At 36.8% G+C, this 17070-nt stretch overlaps 2 protein-coding genes and 1 pseudogene across 8 annotated transcripts in view; 1 reads left to right on the top strand and 2 right to left on the bottom strand.

Annotated features, from left to right (window-relative positions):
* MIGA1 (mitoguardin 1) overlaps positions 1-17001 on the bottom strand; it is a 93796-nt gene extending 76795 nt beyond the window's left edge. For 2 of the 4 annotated variants that reach the window (XM_068540157.1, XM_068540159.1), the window contains exons 1-2: positions 16938-17001; positions 13910-14023 (exon numbers count right to left, since the gene is read on the bottom strand). In XM_068540157.1, coding sequence (XP_068396258.1) covers positions 13910-14008 — 99 coding nt within the window. In that variant the 5' untranslated portion in view covers positions 14009-14023; positions 16938-17001. Of the gene's footprint in view, positions 1-13909; positions 14024-16690; positions 16787-16937 lie in introns of those variants that run through there. The other 2 variants (XM_068540158.1, XM_068540161.1) reach the window with 2 other exon arrangements.
* LOC137761127 (2-iminobutanoate/2-iminopropanoate deaminase pseudogene) lies at positions 8099-8597 on the bottom strand (annotated as a pseudogene).
* Positions 16640-17070, top strand: part of USP33 (ubiquitin specific peptidase 33) — an 88971-nt gene continuing 88540 nt past the window's right edge. For all 4 annotated transcript variants that reach the window (XM_068540136.1, XM_068540138.1, XM_068540135.1 and 1 more), the window contains exon 1: positions 16640-16950. The gene's annotated coding sequence lies outside the window, so the exon portion shown is untranslated. The remainder of the gene's footprint in view (positions 16951-17070) is intronic.

The following is a 17070-nucleotide window of genomic DNA, read 5'->3' as shown; positions in this document are numbered from 1 at the left end:
GTATATGGAAATCCTCTGTACAATCTTTACAACTTTGATAAGTAAAATTCTTTCCCAAAAAAAAGAGATAAAGCTCTGACAGACCTTGTTAAGAGGATGAAAAAACATGCTACAGACTGGGAGAAAATATTGATATTTGTAAACCACCTATCTGACAAAGGACTTGTTTATAGAATTCATAAAGAACTCTTGAAATTCAACAGTAAGAAAACAATCCAATTAGAAAATAGGCGAAGGACATGAAGAGACATTTCATTTCACAGAAGATGATACACGGATGGCATAGACACACACACACACACATACACACAAAAAAAGATGTTCAACATCATCAATCAATAGAGAAATGTTAATTAAATCTACTGTGACATATGACACACCTATTAGAATGGCTAAAAAAAATTTTTTTAGTGACAATATCAAATGCTGGTGAGGATATGAAGACTACTTCTCATATATAGTTGTTGGAAATTTAAAATGGGACAACCATTCTGGAAAATAATTTGGCAATTTCTTTAAAAACTAAACATCCACTTACCATATGACCCAGTAATCATATTCCTGAGCATATATCCCAGAAAAATAAAAACTTATGCCCACACCAAACCTGTACACAAATGTTCATAGCAGCTTTATTTATAATAATCAAAACTGGAAACAGCCAAAATGTCCCTCAATAAATGAATGTTAACAAACTGTGGTACATCCATATACAGACTATGGAATAACACAATAAAAAGGAACAAATTATTGAACCTCTCTGTACTATTTTTGCAACCTCCTGTGAATCTATAAGTACTTAAAGTTTTTAGAAAATAAAGCTGTATCAACACAGCTGCTAATCCCAGTTAATTCAAACCAATGAAATTTTGCAAGGATTTTATGATTGGGTTGTTTTCCTTCGCACAACTATTCAATTAAACTGAACTGGGAATTCCCTGGCAGTCCAGTGGTTAAGACTGTGATTTCGCTGCCAAGGGCCTAGGTTCGATCCCTGGTTGGGGAACTAAGATTCCACAGGCCGTGCGGTGCAGCCAAAAAATAATAAATAAATAAAAATCTTTAAAGACCTGAATTGACCCATGGTGCACAGTTTGCTGTCTTTAAATATCATTTTACACTAAAGGGTTTTTCTTGGAGAAGTGGCTGATTCCAGGTATGGGGCATGAAAAGTATGAGAGAAGCCTGTAACATCTTCTCATACCAGATAGCAAGGAGGCTGTCAACAGAGTTGTATCTAAAGCACAAACAGGCCAACTTGAATAGGCTCTCACTGGCCAAAATGAGTTCATCTGAGCATAAATAAGGATAAATAATGTAATGGTTTAATATATCATATATAATTAAATCTGTGAGATCAAAATGATCTTTTTTTAAACCCTCCTTGATCAGCTCTGACGAATACTAAAGAACCATCTCATTATTTTACAATCTGGTCAATAAAAAGGAAAGAAGCAATTATTCTGCCATTTCTATGCAAACTGCACCGAGGTACCCAAGTAGTGACAGAAAGTTTCTCTTCATTGATATACTTTAGCTAATAAATTAAGAAGGCAATATAGAATGGTGTCACCATTTTACAACCTCTTGAATTAGCAGATCCAGTAATAATTATCAAAGACTGCCAACATCACAAAAAGAGTCAACCAGATATTATGTACTTCCTATAACTTAGCTTTACCAACAAACAAACTGAATCTAATTGATACTCCAATCTAACTCAATACATAGAAAAATACAGTGGAGAGAATATAATCAGGATTATCCTGTCACAATAAAGAACACGGTTTCTTCCACAGAGAAAATAAAAGCAAAGCAAAAAAAAAAAACAAAAACGATATGGGGGAAACTACAGATTAATAGAGATCTAAGAGTTGACAGATACCTAAGAGATTTAAAAGATACCTCAATTCCATCAAACAAAACAAAGACAAACAAAAAATACTCATAGGACAACAGGAGAAATTAAACACTGACTGGATACTGATAATATTAAGGAATTACTATTGTATGGAAGGATGTAATGTTATTGTGGTGGTTCTACTTTAAGAGATTAGATATAAAATGAAACAGTTACAGATGAAATAATATGATGTATCGATTTGCCTCAAAAGAATCCAGTGAGGGGCTTCCCTGGTGGCACAGTGGTTGAGAATCTGCCTGCCAATGCAGGGGACACGGGTTCAAGCCCTGGTCTGGGAAGATCCCACATGCCGTGGAGCAACTAGGCCTGTGAGCCACAACTGCTGAGCCTGCGCATCTGGAGCCTGTGCTCCGCAACAAGAGAGGCCGCAATAGTGAGAGGCCTGCGCACCACGATGAAGAGTGGCCCCCACTTGCCGCAACTAGAGAAAGCCCTCGCACAGAAACGAAGACCCAACACAGCCATAAATAAATAAATAAATAAATAAAATTAAAATAAAATAAAATAAAGCAAATAATTTTAAAAAAACAAAAACAAAAAACAAATGTATCGGAGAGGTGGGCAATAAATATTAAGAATGCAGTGAGGGATGGAGGAGGAAATGGATAGGAAAACAGAGGAAACAAGACAGCCCATGCAAACTCTACTCAATACTCTGTCATGACTTGTATGGAAAAGAATCTAAAGAAGAGTGGATATATTTAGAGGTATAACTGATTCACTTTGCTGTATACCTGAAACTAATGCAACATTATAAATCAACTATACTCCAATAAAAATTTAAAAAAAGAAAAAAGGAAAAAAAAGATTGCCCATGCATTGCTATCTGTTGAGGCTGAGTGTCAGGTATATGGGGGTTCATTAAACTATTCAATTTTGTATATGTTTAAAATTTTCTATAATAAAACTATTTGTAAAAATAAAAATTGAATTAACATAAACTTTAAACTATAATGTAATAGTAGAATAAAAACAACTATTCATTACCATTTAAAACCACATGATCATCTGTGTAGAAAAACCCTATGAAACTTATAAAAAGCTACCAGAATAACTGAGTTTAATAAAGCTATAAGATATAATATCAATATACAAGTCTATTTTCATATACTAGTAATAACTGGAAATTGAAATTTTAAAAATACCATTTACAGTAGCATCATAAAATATGAAACACTTAAGGATAAATCCGACAAAAGATGTGAAAGACATGCATCCTGAAAACTAGCAAACACTGCTGAGGTTCAAGAAAGAAAACCTAAATATATGGAAAGACGTAACACATTTATAGGTTGAAAGACTCAAAGATGTCAACTGTCCCCAAATTGATCTATAGATTCAATACAATCCCAATGACAATCCTAGCAAGATTTTTTTTTTTTTTTGGTAAAAACTGATACTTGATTTCTAAATTTCATATAGAGGGAATTCCCTGGTTGTCCAATGGTTAGAACTCCACGCTTTCACTGCTGAGGGCGTGGGTACAATCCCTGGTCAGGGAACTAAGATCCTACAAGATGCACAGTGCAGCCAAAAAAAATAAAATTCATATGGAAATGAAAAGGATCAAGAATAGTCCAAACAATTTTGAAAAAGAAAAACAAAGTTGGAAGACTAACCTTACTTGATTTTGAGACTTACTATAAAGCTACAATAAACAAAACACTGTTGTATTGACACAAAGAGACAAACAGATCAATGCAATAAGAGAGAGAGTACAGAAATAGACCCACACGTATACAGATGACTGATTTTTGGCAAAGGTACAAAAAGGCAGTCCAGTGGAAAAAGAGTAGTCTTTTCAACAACTAGTGCCAGGGTGGGAGGGAGGCTCAAGAGGGAGGGGATGTGGGGATGTATGTATACGTATAGCTGATTCACTCTGTTATACAGCAGAAACTAACACAACAATGTAAAGCAATTATACTCAAATAAAGATATTAAAAAAAAAAAAAACTAGTGCTGGAAAAAACTGAGTATCCATATGCAATAAAATGGAATTTCAATCTATGTTTCATACCGTACACAACAATTAACTAATGGATCACAGACTTAAACACAAAACCTAAAACTATAAAGGTTCCAGAAAAAGCATAGGAAAAAATCTTTGTGATCTTTGATTAGACAAATATTTCTCTGAGATAACACCAAAAACCTGACCCAGTTTTTAAAAGAAGTTGACAAACTGGACTTCAGAATTTAAAACTTCTGCTCTTTAAAAGGCACTGTTAAGAGAATGAAAAGACAATCCACGAATTAGGAGAAAATAGCTGCCAATCATCTATCTAACAAAGGAATTGTGTAAAGGGTATGTAAAGAATTCTCCAAACTTAATAAGAAAACAAAAAACCCGATTTAAAAATGGGCAAAATATGGAGATATATGTATATGTATAGCTGATTCAATTTGTTATAAAGCAGAAACTAACACACCATTGTAAAGCAATTATACTCCAATAAAGATGTTAAAAATAAATAAATAAATTTTAAAAAATGGGCAAAAGCTTTGAACAGACACATCAACAAAGAAGATAAACAGATAGCAAATAAGCACATGAAAACACATTCAACATTACTGGTCATTAGGGAAATGCAAATTAAAACCACAATGAGATTCCACTACACACCTATTTTAGAATGGCAGAAATTAAAAAGACTGGCCATACCAATGGTATAACCACTTTGGAAGAAGTCTGGCATTTTCTTAAAAAATTAAACATATACCTACTTATGATCCAGTCATTCCTCTCCTAAGTATTTACCCAAGGAAGTGAAACCGTATGTTCATACAAAGACTAGTACAGAAATGTTCTTAGCAGCTTTATTTATAATTTAAAAAAAAAAAAAGAAAAAACAGGAAACCCAAAAGTCCATTGCAGGTGGATAGCTGAACAAACTGTGATATATCCATACAATGGAATACTGTTCAGTAATAAAAAAAGGACTACTGATACATGCAACAACATGCATATATTTCAAAATAATTAGGCTGAGTGAAAAAAAGCCAGACAAAAGGAAGTACATACTGTATGATTCCATTTATACAAAATTCTAGAAAATGCAAACTAATCTATAGTGACAAAAAGCAGATCAGTGCTTGCCTGGGGAAAAGTGGGGGAGTGGAGTTGGACAGTAAGATGCAAAGGCAGAGATTACAAAAGGGAATGATAGACTTTTAGAGATCATAGGTATGTTTAGTACCCTGACTGTGGCAAGGATTTCACAGGCATATACACATATATGTTAAAACTTAAATTGTATTCTTTAAATACGTATAGTTTAATGCGCGTCAATTTTACCTCAATAAAGTTGTTTTTGAAAAATAACATCTTCAGGACTTCCCTGGTGGTGCAGTGGTTAAGAATCCGCCTGCCAATGCAGGGGACATGGGTTCAAGCCCTGGTCCGGGAAGATCCCACATGCTGCAGAGCAACTAAGCCCATTCACCACAATTACTGAGCCTGCGCTCTAAAACCCGCAAGCCACAACTACTGAAGCCCGTGTGCCACAACTACTGAAGCCCATGCACCTAGAGCCCGTGCTCCACAAGAAGAGGAGCCACTGCAATGAGAAGCTCGCGCGCTGCAACAAAGAGTAGCCCTTGCTCACCGCAACTAGAGCAAGCCCGCGCACAGCAACGAAGACCCAATGCAGCCAAAAATAAATAATAAATAAATAAATTTTTAAAACTAAATAAATTTAAAAGAATAACATCTTGGTTCTACACATAAATCCAAAATAATTGCTCATTTTCTGGTATACCAGAAATGATTTACTTCCACTTGCCATTAGTATTTGGCCTCAGCGACTGTGATCTAACAAAAATTTAAAACTATTCTTACTCTACTTTTCTTCCAAATCCATTTAAATTCTTCCAAAACTATCATGAAAAATTGGAACATTCCAATGTCGCCTCAGATTTTTTCCCTTCGCAAACTGTAAGAATTATTCTCTTCCGTAATGTCTCCATACAGGAATTGCCAAATATTTGTTTCTTTCCATTTCTATGTTTTACCCTCTGGAACCATAGCTCCAGTGTTCACTGCAACCAAATGAGATTCAGGGAAAAAAAAAAAACAAACAAAACAGTTCCTGGAATTTGGATGCTAAACAACCAATAATAAAATAAATTCTAAAAAATAGCACTAGTATTAAGAACACCTTACTTCTCATTATATTTTATGAACTGCCTTGACCTCATTACCCCCCCCAAAAATGTTTCTTAGATCAAATATAAAAATTAGTATTTACTGCATAAGCAAATGTAAGATAACAAAATTAAGACCTCAACTAAAGAAAATAATCTATTGGGAGTTCCCTGGTGGACTAGTGGTTAGGGTTCGGCACTTTCACTGCTGTGGCCTGGCTTCAATCCCTCCTTAGGGAACTGAGATCCCATAAGCCATGTGGTGCAGCCAAAAAAAAAGACAAAAAGAAAAAAGAAAGAAAGAAAATAATCTATTAACACAGGCCCAGCCATAACTAAGTGATCACGTGTTCTTAAACTGTCAGTTCTGCTATATCTTAGGGCACTGAAGTTAGAGAACTATTAGGAGACATAAATACAAAATTAAAACTACTGTCAGAAATATAACGTGCTTTTATTAATACGAATTCAAATACAATATAAATCAATTCACTTTCATTAAGATTCAAGTTCTGTGTATATGTTAAATATTATTTTTGCATAAAAGACCCATTACAACTTACAGTCCTAATCTCATGAAAAAAGAAAACTTTCCATGACAAAAATAAGGTAAATTTCCCAGGAAAAGATTTTTATCACAAGTAATCTAGATGACACAAGGTTTGAAAGTCTCTATTACTCCCGCCTATCACTTCTCATTTTGTTACTTCTTTCTTCCCCAGAGGAAAGTCAATTACTTCCTATTATCATTGCCTGGAACACTGAAAATACAGCATCTCAGAATCCCAAACTCTGAGGGGCTTTTCGAGGTGATACAGTTCCTTACCTCCAGACAAAATGGAAACCAGACACGTGTCCTATTCATTCAACATGAACTGAGTACCAAATTATGGGCCAAACACTGAGAATACAAAGAAAGGAATAAGACACTGTTCCTGGTGCTCAGATTTCACAATCCTCTCCACTCCATAACCCGATGCCACTGTTTAATGTTCTTGTCAAGTTTCCCCCGTCATCTAATGTTCTCTGGAGACAGAGAATAGCTATTTAGTCACACACAAGTCTCCTGCTCCAATAACCTATTTCCCTTTATTCAGCATGAAGTTCTAACTAGAACTGAGTTGATCTATTCCTCTAACACAGTACTTAACACACCTTTTTTTTTCTTTGGATGGGGGGACTCTTAAGAGCCTTACTGAAGTTCTAAGCTCAATAATGCCAGGGATTATATCTAGATCTTGTTCACCACTTTATATCAACTGAAACAGAGTAGATACTCAATAAACATAGTTTGAATGAATCTCTCTGATAACTGGAACACACCACATGTCACATGCTAACTGTAACCTTTGGACAAATGAGAATAATATCATCTTCCTCACAGGGTTGTTGTGAAAGGAGATAACATACGTAAAGTTATATCTGACACATAGTACACATTCCAAAAATGTGCGCTCCTATTATTTTAATTTAAAAAAATTTTTTAAACAAACACCTTATTTTGAAATAATTTTATTTTGTTTATTTTTTAAAATCTGCATGCTATTTTATTTCCATTAGAAAAATATTATCTATATAAAATTTGGTCCAGTGTCTTCTCCTTTACCTCTACCATTCAAACTTAAGTACTTTAACTTTACTCAAGTAAAAACAGAATCATGTATCTGACATGAAAACTAAATATTTCACATCATTAAATTAACCGAGTTTAACTGAATTAGGTGTGCTCTTTATTATTTCTCAGGAATAGTAACTCATCTTTCCTACATGTTATTTCCCTTTACTTTTATTTTTCTGAGTAACTAGGTAATGCGTGTCTCTTTTCCCACATCCAGTAATATGAGTGTTACAGAAGTGCAATTTATAACATCAGTAACCAGATTCATCATTAACCTTCAACTCATGTTCAATTCCCCTTATTATATGGTATTTCCATAATAACTTCAGATATTTCAGTCAACCTTACACTTTCCAACAAAGACTGTAAAAATTAAGACATTAATTTAAAAACATTATTAAAATTCCAGACTAAATAACGCTGGGCCCACTTAGAGTGATGCTGTCACGAGGTCCTTGGACAGCTACTGCTTCAATCTCAACACGGCCTCCTTTGGGCAAAGCAGCAACCTGGTAAGCAGCTCTTGTAGGAAAACTACTCTGGAAATATTGTTTGCAGATGTCATTTAAGGTATTGAAGTCATTTACGTCAGCCAGCAAAACACTTGTTTTTACCACATTCGTGAAGTCACAGCCTGCTGCTTTCAGAATTTCACCCATGTTTAGAAGAGCTTGTTTAGCCTCTTCTGCCACCCCTCCTGGCATAAGCTGTCCACTTGCAGGATACATGCCTAGCTGCCCTGAAATGCAAATGGTCCTGTCGACTAACACAGCCTGACTGTAGGGACCAATGGCCGCTGGGGCTTCTGCGGTGCTGATCACCTTTCTGATCAAAGACGACATGGTTAATCCTTCTCCCTTGCCGCCCCTCGGAGACAACTACCCTGTATCCTGCTCCTACTCGCATCTCACGGGTCTCTGAAATAATTTTAGATTTACAGAAAAGTTGCAAAGATAGTAGAGAAAGTTCCCATATCACTCAGTTTTTCTGATAGTAACATCTTACATAACCATAGTACTCTTGTCAAAACTGTGAAATTAACATTAGTACAATAGTAACTAAACTATATTCTTTATTCTGATTTCACCAGTTTTTCCACTAATGTTCTTTTTCTATTCTAAGGCCAACTCAAGATACCACACTACATTTAGACAGATTTTTATTTTTTAAGTGCTTAGTTAATTCTTAGTCTTTTCCACATAACACTCTGAATTTGGAGAATCAACAAAACTATTTAAAGCTATAGAACTGTCTGAACAAGAACTCTAAGCTTTTCCTTGGTCTTTTCTTTGTCCTTTGATGCTATTCAAACTATAGCCTACTCTCTTAGTACAGGGCCAACAAACTTTTTTGGGAAAGGCCAGGTAAATTATTTTAGGCTTGTGGAACATACGGTCTCTATTGCAACCACTGAACACTGCTGTTGTAGCACAAAAACAGTCACAGATAATACATTAACAAATGAGCATGGCTGTGTTCCAATAAAACTTTACTTGTAAAAACAGGCAGCGGCCTGGATTTGGCCCATAGCCTGTAGGTTGCTGACCCACCTTAGTGCATTTCATAACATTGAATGAGTTTTGGATACTCAGTACCATGACTGAGAGTAGAGGATGTATCCTTAAGTTTACTTGCAATGATTCTTTATATTATTTTTAAAAAAATATTCCATGGAACAATGTGGACAATAGTCCTGGCCTCAGAAAATTATTCTTAGGATTGAAAAGCAGGTTGTACAGTAGAATCAGTGTGGACAAAACACACAACAATAATTGGCAAAAATCCCAAAGCTTTGGGGAGTGCAAAACAATACTATCCTTATGGAAGGAAATTTAGCAACATCTATCAAAATTTAAATACATTTACTCTTTGACCCAGAAATCCAAAGTCTAAAAATTTATCCTATACCTGTACCTATGTGAATTGAAGTATATCAAGCTTATTCATTATAGCATTGTTTGTAATGAACAAGATCAGAAACAACCCAAATGGCCATATACAGAAACATCATGTAGCTGCAGGAATAAAAACAAAAACAAAAACAAAAAACTACATTTATTAATATGGAAAAATCTCCAGGAAATGTTTTAAGTATAAAAAAAGCAAGAACATAAGTAGTATGCTACCTTCTATAAGAAAGAGGAGAAAATAAGAATATATAATTGGGTCTTCCCTGGTGGCGCAGTGGTTAAGAATCTGCCTGCCAATGCAGGGGACACGGGTTCGAGCCCTGGTCCGGGAAAATCTCACATGCGGCAGAGCAACTAAGCCCATGCACCACAACTACGGAGCCGGCACTCCCAGGGCCTGTGCTCTGCAACAAGAGAAGCCACCACAATGAGAAGCCCATGCACAACGAAGAGTAGCCCCTGCTTGCTGCAACTGGAGAAAGCCCACACACAGCAATGAAGACCCAACGCAGCCAAAAATAAATAAATAAGTATTTAAAAAAAAAAAAAAAAAAAAAAACAGAATATAGGACCTCCCTGGTGGTCCAGTGGTTAAGAATCCGCCTTCCAATGCAGGGGACCCGGGTTTGATCCCTGGTTGGGGAACTAAGATCCCACATGCCGTGGGGCAACTAAGCCTACGCGCCACAACTGCTGAGCCCGCATGCTCTGGAGCCCACAAGCCACAACTAGAGAGAAGCCCACACGCCACAACTAAGACCCAACGCAGCTGAAGAAAAGAAGGAAAGAAGGAAGGGAGGGAGGGAGGGAGGGAGGGAGGGAGGAAGGAAGGAAGGAAGGAAGGAAGGAAAATATAATTGCTTTTGCTGGTATCTGAATTAAGACACCTTGAAAGATATTCAAGTAATCTAAACAGTTACCTATAGAAGTGGATAGGGATTGAGAGAAAAATCTCCACATATGTACGTGTCTCTGTGTGTGTGTGTGTGTGTGTGTGTGTGTGTGTGTGTGTAGTTTTGGTTTTTGAACCACGTAAATGTATTAGCTATTCAAATAATAAATTTTAAAGAATAATATTACTTTAGAATCATTGTAAGGATTAAAGAGTTTGTAAATGTAACCAATATAAAATCTCTAACACAGTGTTTTACACACAGTGGGTGCTGCTATGTCCTGTTGCTGGTCTTTTTAAATGTCATCCAAATGGTGTAATAACATAAACGAATAAAAGAATAAATACCAAACACTTAGACTCAATATTTTCATCTCTAGGAATCTACCTTAATAAAAATCTAAAAATTGGACAAAGATTTATATATAAATAATGAACTGCTGAAACAACCCAAAAACTCAAAAATAGAGAAATATTCAATAAACTATAGTACACCTATATTTATAAAGCATTTTTAATGACAGAGAAAATGCTCAAAATATACAACTTTATAATCTCAAATGAGGGGGACAGAGCGATGAGGGTGGGGAGTGAGGGATTGGGAAGCAGAGAGATATATGCAGAAATAAAAGACCTAAGTAAAGTACAGCCAATAAACTTTTATAGAGGGGTTGTTGGCAATTTTTATTTTCTATTTAATTCTTCTCTGTATTTTTCAAATTTTCTTTTAATCATGTAATCCTAAAAAGGAAACGAAAGAAAGAAAAAAAGAGAAAATGGATTTCGGGATCAAAGAAATGCAAGTTCAAATCCCATATTATATACGCAATTTTAGACAAGTTAATTAAGCTGTTAAAAAGCTGCCAGATTTGTAAAATGGAGATGATACAGAAATTCCAGGATTATTTTAAGGATTAGAGACATTATATGTAAAAAAGACCTAACTAATGTCTTAAACATAGTGGATACTAACTAGTATTATTCTCATACATCTTATCTGTGTAACATCCTCGCCTATATAAAATTATACTAGGGGACTTCCCCAGCAGTCCAGTGGTTAAGACTCCACACTTCCACTGAACGGGGCATGGATCCAATCCGCAGGGATCTAAGATGGGGGAACTAAGGTGGGGGAACTGGTTGGGAAACTAAGATCCCATATGCTGTGCGGCATGGCAAAAAAAAGAAAAAGAGAGAGAAAAATAAAATAAAATTATACTATATTTTATCAATCTAAGGTACTATTCCTTTTAAGATGCAAGCAACTTTTAGAAATGCTGAAGTGTGAAAAATGATCATCTTAGATTTGATGAAATTCAGTGTTTAAGTTTAGTGAAATAAATGCTACTTTCCATACGTATCTTTTTATTTACTACAATGGAGTGTAAACTGCATTAGAAGCAGATATTAAAAATAACAGGAGGGACTTCCCTGGTGGCACAGTAGTTAAGAATCCGCCTGCCAATGCAGGGGACACGAGTTCGAGTCCTGATCCAGGAAGATCCCACATGCCGCGGAGCAACTAAGCCCATGAGCCACAACTACTGAGCCTGCACTCTGAAGCCCGCGAGCCACAACTACTGAGCCCACGCGCCACAACTACTAAAGCCCGCAGGCCTAGAGCCCATGCTCCGCAACAAGAGAAGCCACTGCAATGAGAAGCCCACGCACCACAACGAAGAGTAGCCCCTGCTCGCAGCAACTAGAGAAAGCCTGTGTGCAGCAACAAAGACCCAACACAGCCAAATAAATTAATTAATTAATTAATAATAAATAAATTAATAAAATAAAAGGATTGGGGGCACTTTCCTGGTGGCACAGTGGTTAAGAATCCACCTGCCAATGCAGGGAACACAGGTTCGAGCCCTGGTCCGGGAAGATCCCACATGCCGCAGAGCAACTAAGCCCGTGCACCACAACTACTGAGCCTGCGCTCTAGAGCCCACGAGCCACAACTACTGAGCCTGCGTGCCACAACTACTGAAGCCCGCAGGCCTAGAGCCCATGCTCCACAACAAAAGAAGCCACCTCAATGAGAAGCCCGCGCACCACAACGAAGAGTAGCCCCTGCTCGCAGCAACTAGAGAAAGCCCGTGTGCAGCAACAAAGACCCAACACAGCCAAATAAATAAATAAATAAAATTTATTTTAAAAATATAAAAAAATAAAAGGATTGGGAATTCCCTGGCAGTCCAGTGCTTAGGACTCAGTGCTTTCACTGCTGGGGCCTAAGTTCAATCCCTGGTCGGGGAACTAGGATCCTGCAGGCCGTGCAGCTTCTATGTTTCTATGTAAGATACACGAATGGATAGTAAGCACGTGAAAAGATGCTCAACATGACTAATTAGGGAAATGCAAATCAAAACCACAATGAAATACCAACTCACTACCATGAGAGTGGCTACTATTAAAAAAACAGAAAACAAGTGTTGGCAAGGATGTAACGAAATTGGAACCCTTGTGCAGTGCTGGTAGAAATAAAAAATGGTGCAACCACTATGGTAAACAGTATGGCAATTCCTCAAAAAATTAAAAATAGAATTACCATATGATGCAGAAATTTCACTTCTGGGTATATACCCAAAATAACTGAAAGCAGGAACCTGAATAGTTACTTGTACAGTCATGTTCACAGCAGCATTATTCACAAAAGCCAAAAGGTAGAAGCAACCCAAGTTCCAGCAATGAATGAATGAATAAACAAAATGTGGTATATTCATAAAATCAAATGCTATCCAACTTGGGGAAAAAGAGGGAATTCTGACACATGCTACAACATGGATGAACCTTGAAAACATTTTGCTAAGTGAAATAAGCCAGTCACAAAAAGGCAAATACTATGTAACTCCACTTATGAGGTACCTAGAGTAGTCAAATCAAATCCATACAGACAGAATAGAGAATGGTGGTTGCCAGTAGCTGGTGGGAGGGGGAATAAAGAATTGCTGTCTAGTGGCTCCAGAGTTCCAGTTTTGCAAGATGAAGAGTTCTCAAGATTGGTTGCACAATAGTGTCAATGTACCTAATGCTACTGAACTGCACATTTAAAAATGGTTAAAATGGTAAATTTTATGTTACATATATTTTACCACAATAAAGTTAAAATTAAAGGACTGTAATAGTGAGAACAAGCCTATCTGAATAACATAATTCTCTGAAAATAACTGTAATAGACTGTAAATTCACTTAAGGTAGGAAGATTTTTTTAGTAATACAATCTCCTTTTAAGAGTTATGAATATGATAACAACAAAAGAACATGAAATAAATAAAAGCCAAGTAAGTTTTAAACTACCTTAATAAACACATTGAAGCATTTAAAACCCCAAATGAAATTTAAATACTGTAAACACAATACGCTCTGAGCAAAAGACTTATTATTCAACTTCGTTTTTTTTTTTTTTTTTTTTTTTTTTTTACCTGGCAGAGAGAATAGTACCAAGACAGAGGAAGATCAAACACTCTTAGTGCTGCTGTCCTCAGGGAAAACTGTGATTCACTTACTGTTTCTTCTGACATGACTCCTCTTCTAATCTTCAGTAAATGAAACAAAAAATATATTAGCCACAAAGATTTCTGATTATTCTACAAACGAAAGATACAAATTGAAAATTTAACTCTTTTTAAACAGCTTTATTTTTTGCACTTAGACAGCTTTTTTTTTTTTTGCACACTAACCTGAAGAAAATAACATTCTGAGCCAAATTTACTTGAGCTAAAAGTTTATTAATCACCAAAGTAACCAAAAAGAAAATGAGTTAGATTTCAATTTTGAGTTCAAGTAGTAAATTTTCCTTAGAAAACTGCAGGTTCTAGATTCTCTCTTTTCTGGTTAAATAAATGTTTCAGCTGTTAAACAGTAATTTAAAATATTTTTCTTCCCACTTATTTCCTTCCAATAACAGCATTGGGGGGGGGCAAGTACTGAAAGAAATCTGATTGGAATCTTGACTTTAGGGGCTAAAAATGAACCTCAGGGCTCACTGAACTTCAGAACTCATGCATTTATTCTCCTACTGTCCCGTTTTAGAAAAATTTTTATTTTATGTTGGAATATAGTTGATCCTACCATCCCATTTTAAAGCTCTTAAAAGAAATGACATACATGTTATGAAATTTTAATATTGTTTGAATGCCTATTTCTATTGAAACCAAAGAAGGAAACATCAGTTGTCCACAGAGAAGACAGTCATCACTGAGAGAGGCCCTTAAAGGTAGCAGAACGCTGACAGAAACATGATGGTTCAGGGTCTGGGTCTATGCTTTGTAGAGCCAGAAACTCAATTTTAACAGTGTACCCAGCTGGATACCCACTGAACAAATTCACAGAGTATTGATATAAATTAGTTTACAAATTTGCTCATTTATAATAAGGAAATACACTATCTAGTGAAAGAATACCTTTATATGCTGTCAAAACATACCCTTTCTGAAATAAGACATTGTAGGGAGTTGAATTAAGTATAAAAGGCTGTGTGGTGAGCACAAAATTAATGGGCCCTGAGGAATATTTCATACAGGCTGGGAAAGAGCCTGAGAACTGTTTCTGGTGTACAAGAGTAGGCTTCCCCACTAGCCAGAATGTTTAGGCCTACCGAATTCAATACTTCTTTCCCTTGCAGAGTGCTGTACAAACCACCAAAGAGAAAACAAACTACCAACAATCCCTCTGTAAAAACTTATTTGCTATACTTTAAGTCCTTTATTTCTGCATATATCTCTGCTCTCTTTTTCTAAACCCTAGTAGACTAATCCCTTCTGTTAATAAGCCCCCCCTTTTTTTTTTTTTCGGACAACTATCAAAACTACTGATTAAGTAGTAGTTTCCTTTCACATCAAGCACAGTAATACTTCTTAAGGTGGGTTACTGCTACTGACCGTTTACCTTTTCCCTATTAGGGACACTCAAGGAGTATAAACTTAATTCTCCCTCACTCATATTCTAATTAGAATATTTCAGCTCAGTGTAATTAGTTCTAATTGAAGTACATTTATTCTAACCAACAAACTGTGATAGAGACATATTATTCAGAAATACAAAGGAAATCATGAAGAAACAGTTAAACAAGTGAAAAATAGTCTTCTGAGGAATGAGACTAGGGATGTAGGGAGGCTGGGCAGAGAACCACTGTTTTTCATTATAAGTGCTTCTGTAATATTTGATTGTTTAAGTGCCTACATGTACTACTTTTTTGAAATGTTACACAAAAAAAGGAGGGGAAGCACATTTATCCCACCCCCCCCCCAAAAAAAACCCCCAAAAACCTGACAACTTCTTTTAGAGAAACATTTTTAGTAACGAAATAGATTCTGGATCATTAAAGCTATCTGTGCTATTGAATTAAAAATTAAAAAAAAAAGATACTGAGAGTAATTCACCCAAAGTGATTTTCTCCATAACAGAGTTCCAGATTTTTAAGCAGAGGAGAAAGAAAATAAAGCAATCACTTCAATTTGCTGCAGGGGTTTTCTTAAAAGAATTCTGACAAATGTCTATTTTTGCATTCTAACCACCTCATTCCCTTTCATTTAAAATCACTGAGGAAGTGATTCCAAACTTAATTAATAATTGAATAGCTTTTAAAAACTGGTCATTTCAGTTGCTTTCATAAATATTAATTTTAAAAAACATGAAGGCAGCTTCATGATTATTCGAATTTCGAGAGGGGGGTCTAAAACATCACCAAAAATATTTTACTCTGTAATATTACTCGCTTCTCTCCATTCTAACCACGAGAGCGTTAAAAATAAGTGTCATAAATAGAATTTGTTTCTTAAACACCCTAAAATTGGACTTTATAATCCAAGCAAGAATGAAAGTCTGAAATATCCACAAAATTTTGATAATCTATACCACCGAACTCTGAGAAGATACTTGAAATACAGCAAAAATGCTTACTTGCAATAATGATAAAATAATAATAAAGGTCTGTGCACGAGCAAGACCTTTTGGAGTCCTCCCTCCAGAAAATAAAAGTTGAACAACTTTATTTACAGAAGGGCTCTAACGCCACAAACCTCCCGATGCTAAATTATTCTCGGAAAGCACCTTCAAGGAAAGCGTAATCTTCCTCATCCAAAAACCACTCCCCGCTCAAACCACTGACATTCTTGCAGGAACTTGTACCACACTAGCTGCCCCTCCCTCAGGCCTCCCTCACCCCCACCGCGCTCTCCTCTGCGGGCTTCCTTTTTCTTTACCAAGAGGACCAGGAAAGGGGCTCCCTCTCGGCTCAGCCGCCCCGACCGACCCTCGCTCCGGCTCCAAGCGGTCACCAGCCCACCCTGATTCAGCGGTCCCGGGCGGGCCTCCCTCCGGCTTTCTGTTCTTCCACCCGCACTCGGAGTCCAGAGGTCGCAGGCTGGCGCTCTTGCCCGCCCAGCAGCCTCTACCCCGTGGCCGCTGCGACCCCACCCGACCCTCCGCCCGCCAGCTCCACCAGCGTACCTGGCGCTCCAGGGTAAGTGTAGCATGCCCACGCCTACTTCCCCGCCGCAGCGAGCCGCAGGCTGACCCCCAGGGGCGGAGTCCTTCCGGGGTCAGGAGTGGGAAGGTGGAGAGAAAGTCGCGGGGGCCTCCT

Source organism: Eschrichtius robustus, chromosome 3 (assembly GCF_028021215.1).
Source record: "Eschrichtius robustus isolate mEscRob2 chromosome 3, mEscRob2.pri, whole genome shotgun sequence".
In the NCBI taxonomy this organism is placed as follows: domain Eukaryota; kingdom Metazoa; phylum Chordata; class Mammalia; order Artiodactyla; family Eschrichtiidae; genus Eschrichtius; species Eschrichtius robustus.
Note: the sequence above shows the minus strand (reverse complement) of the source record. Positions and strands in the feature narration are given on the sequence as shown.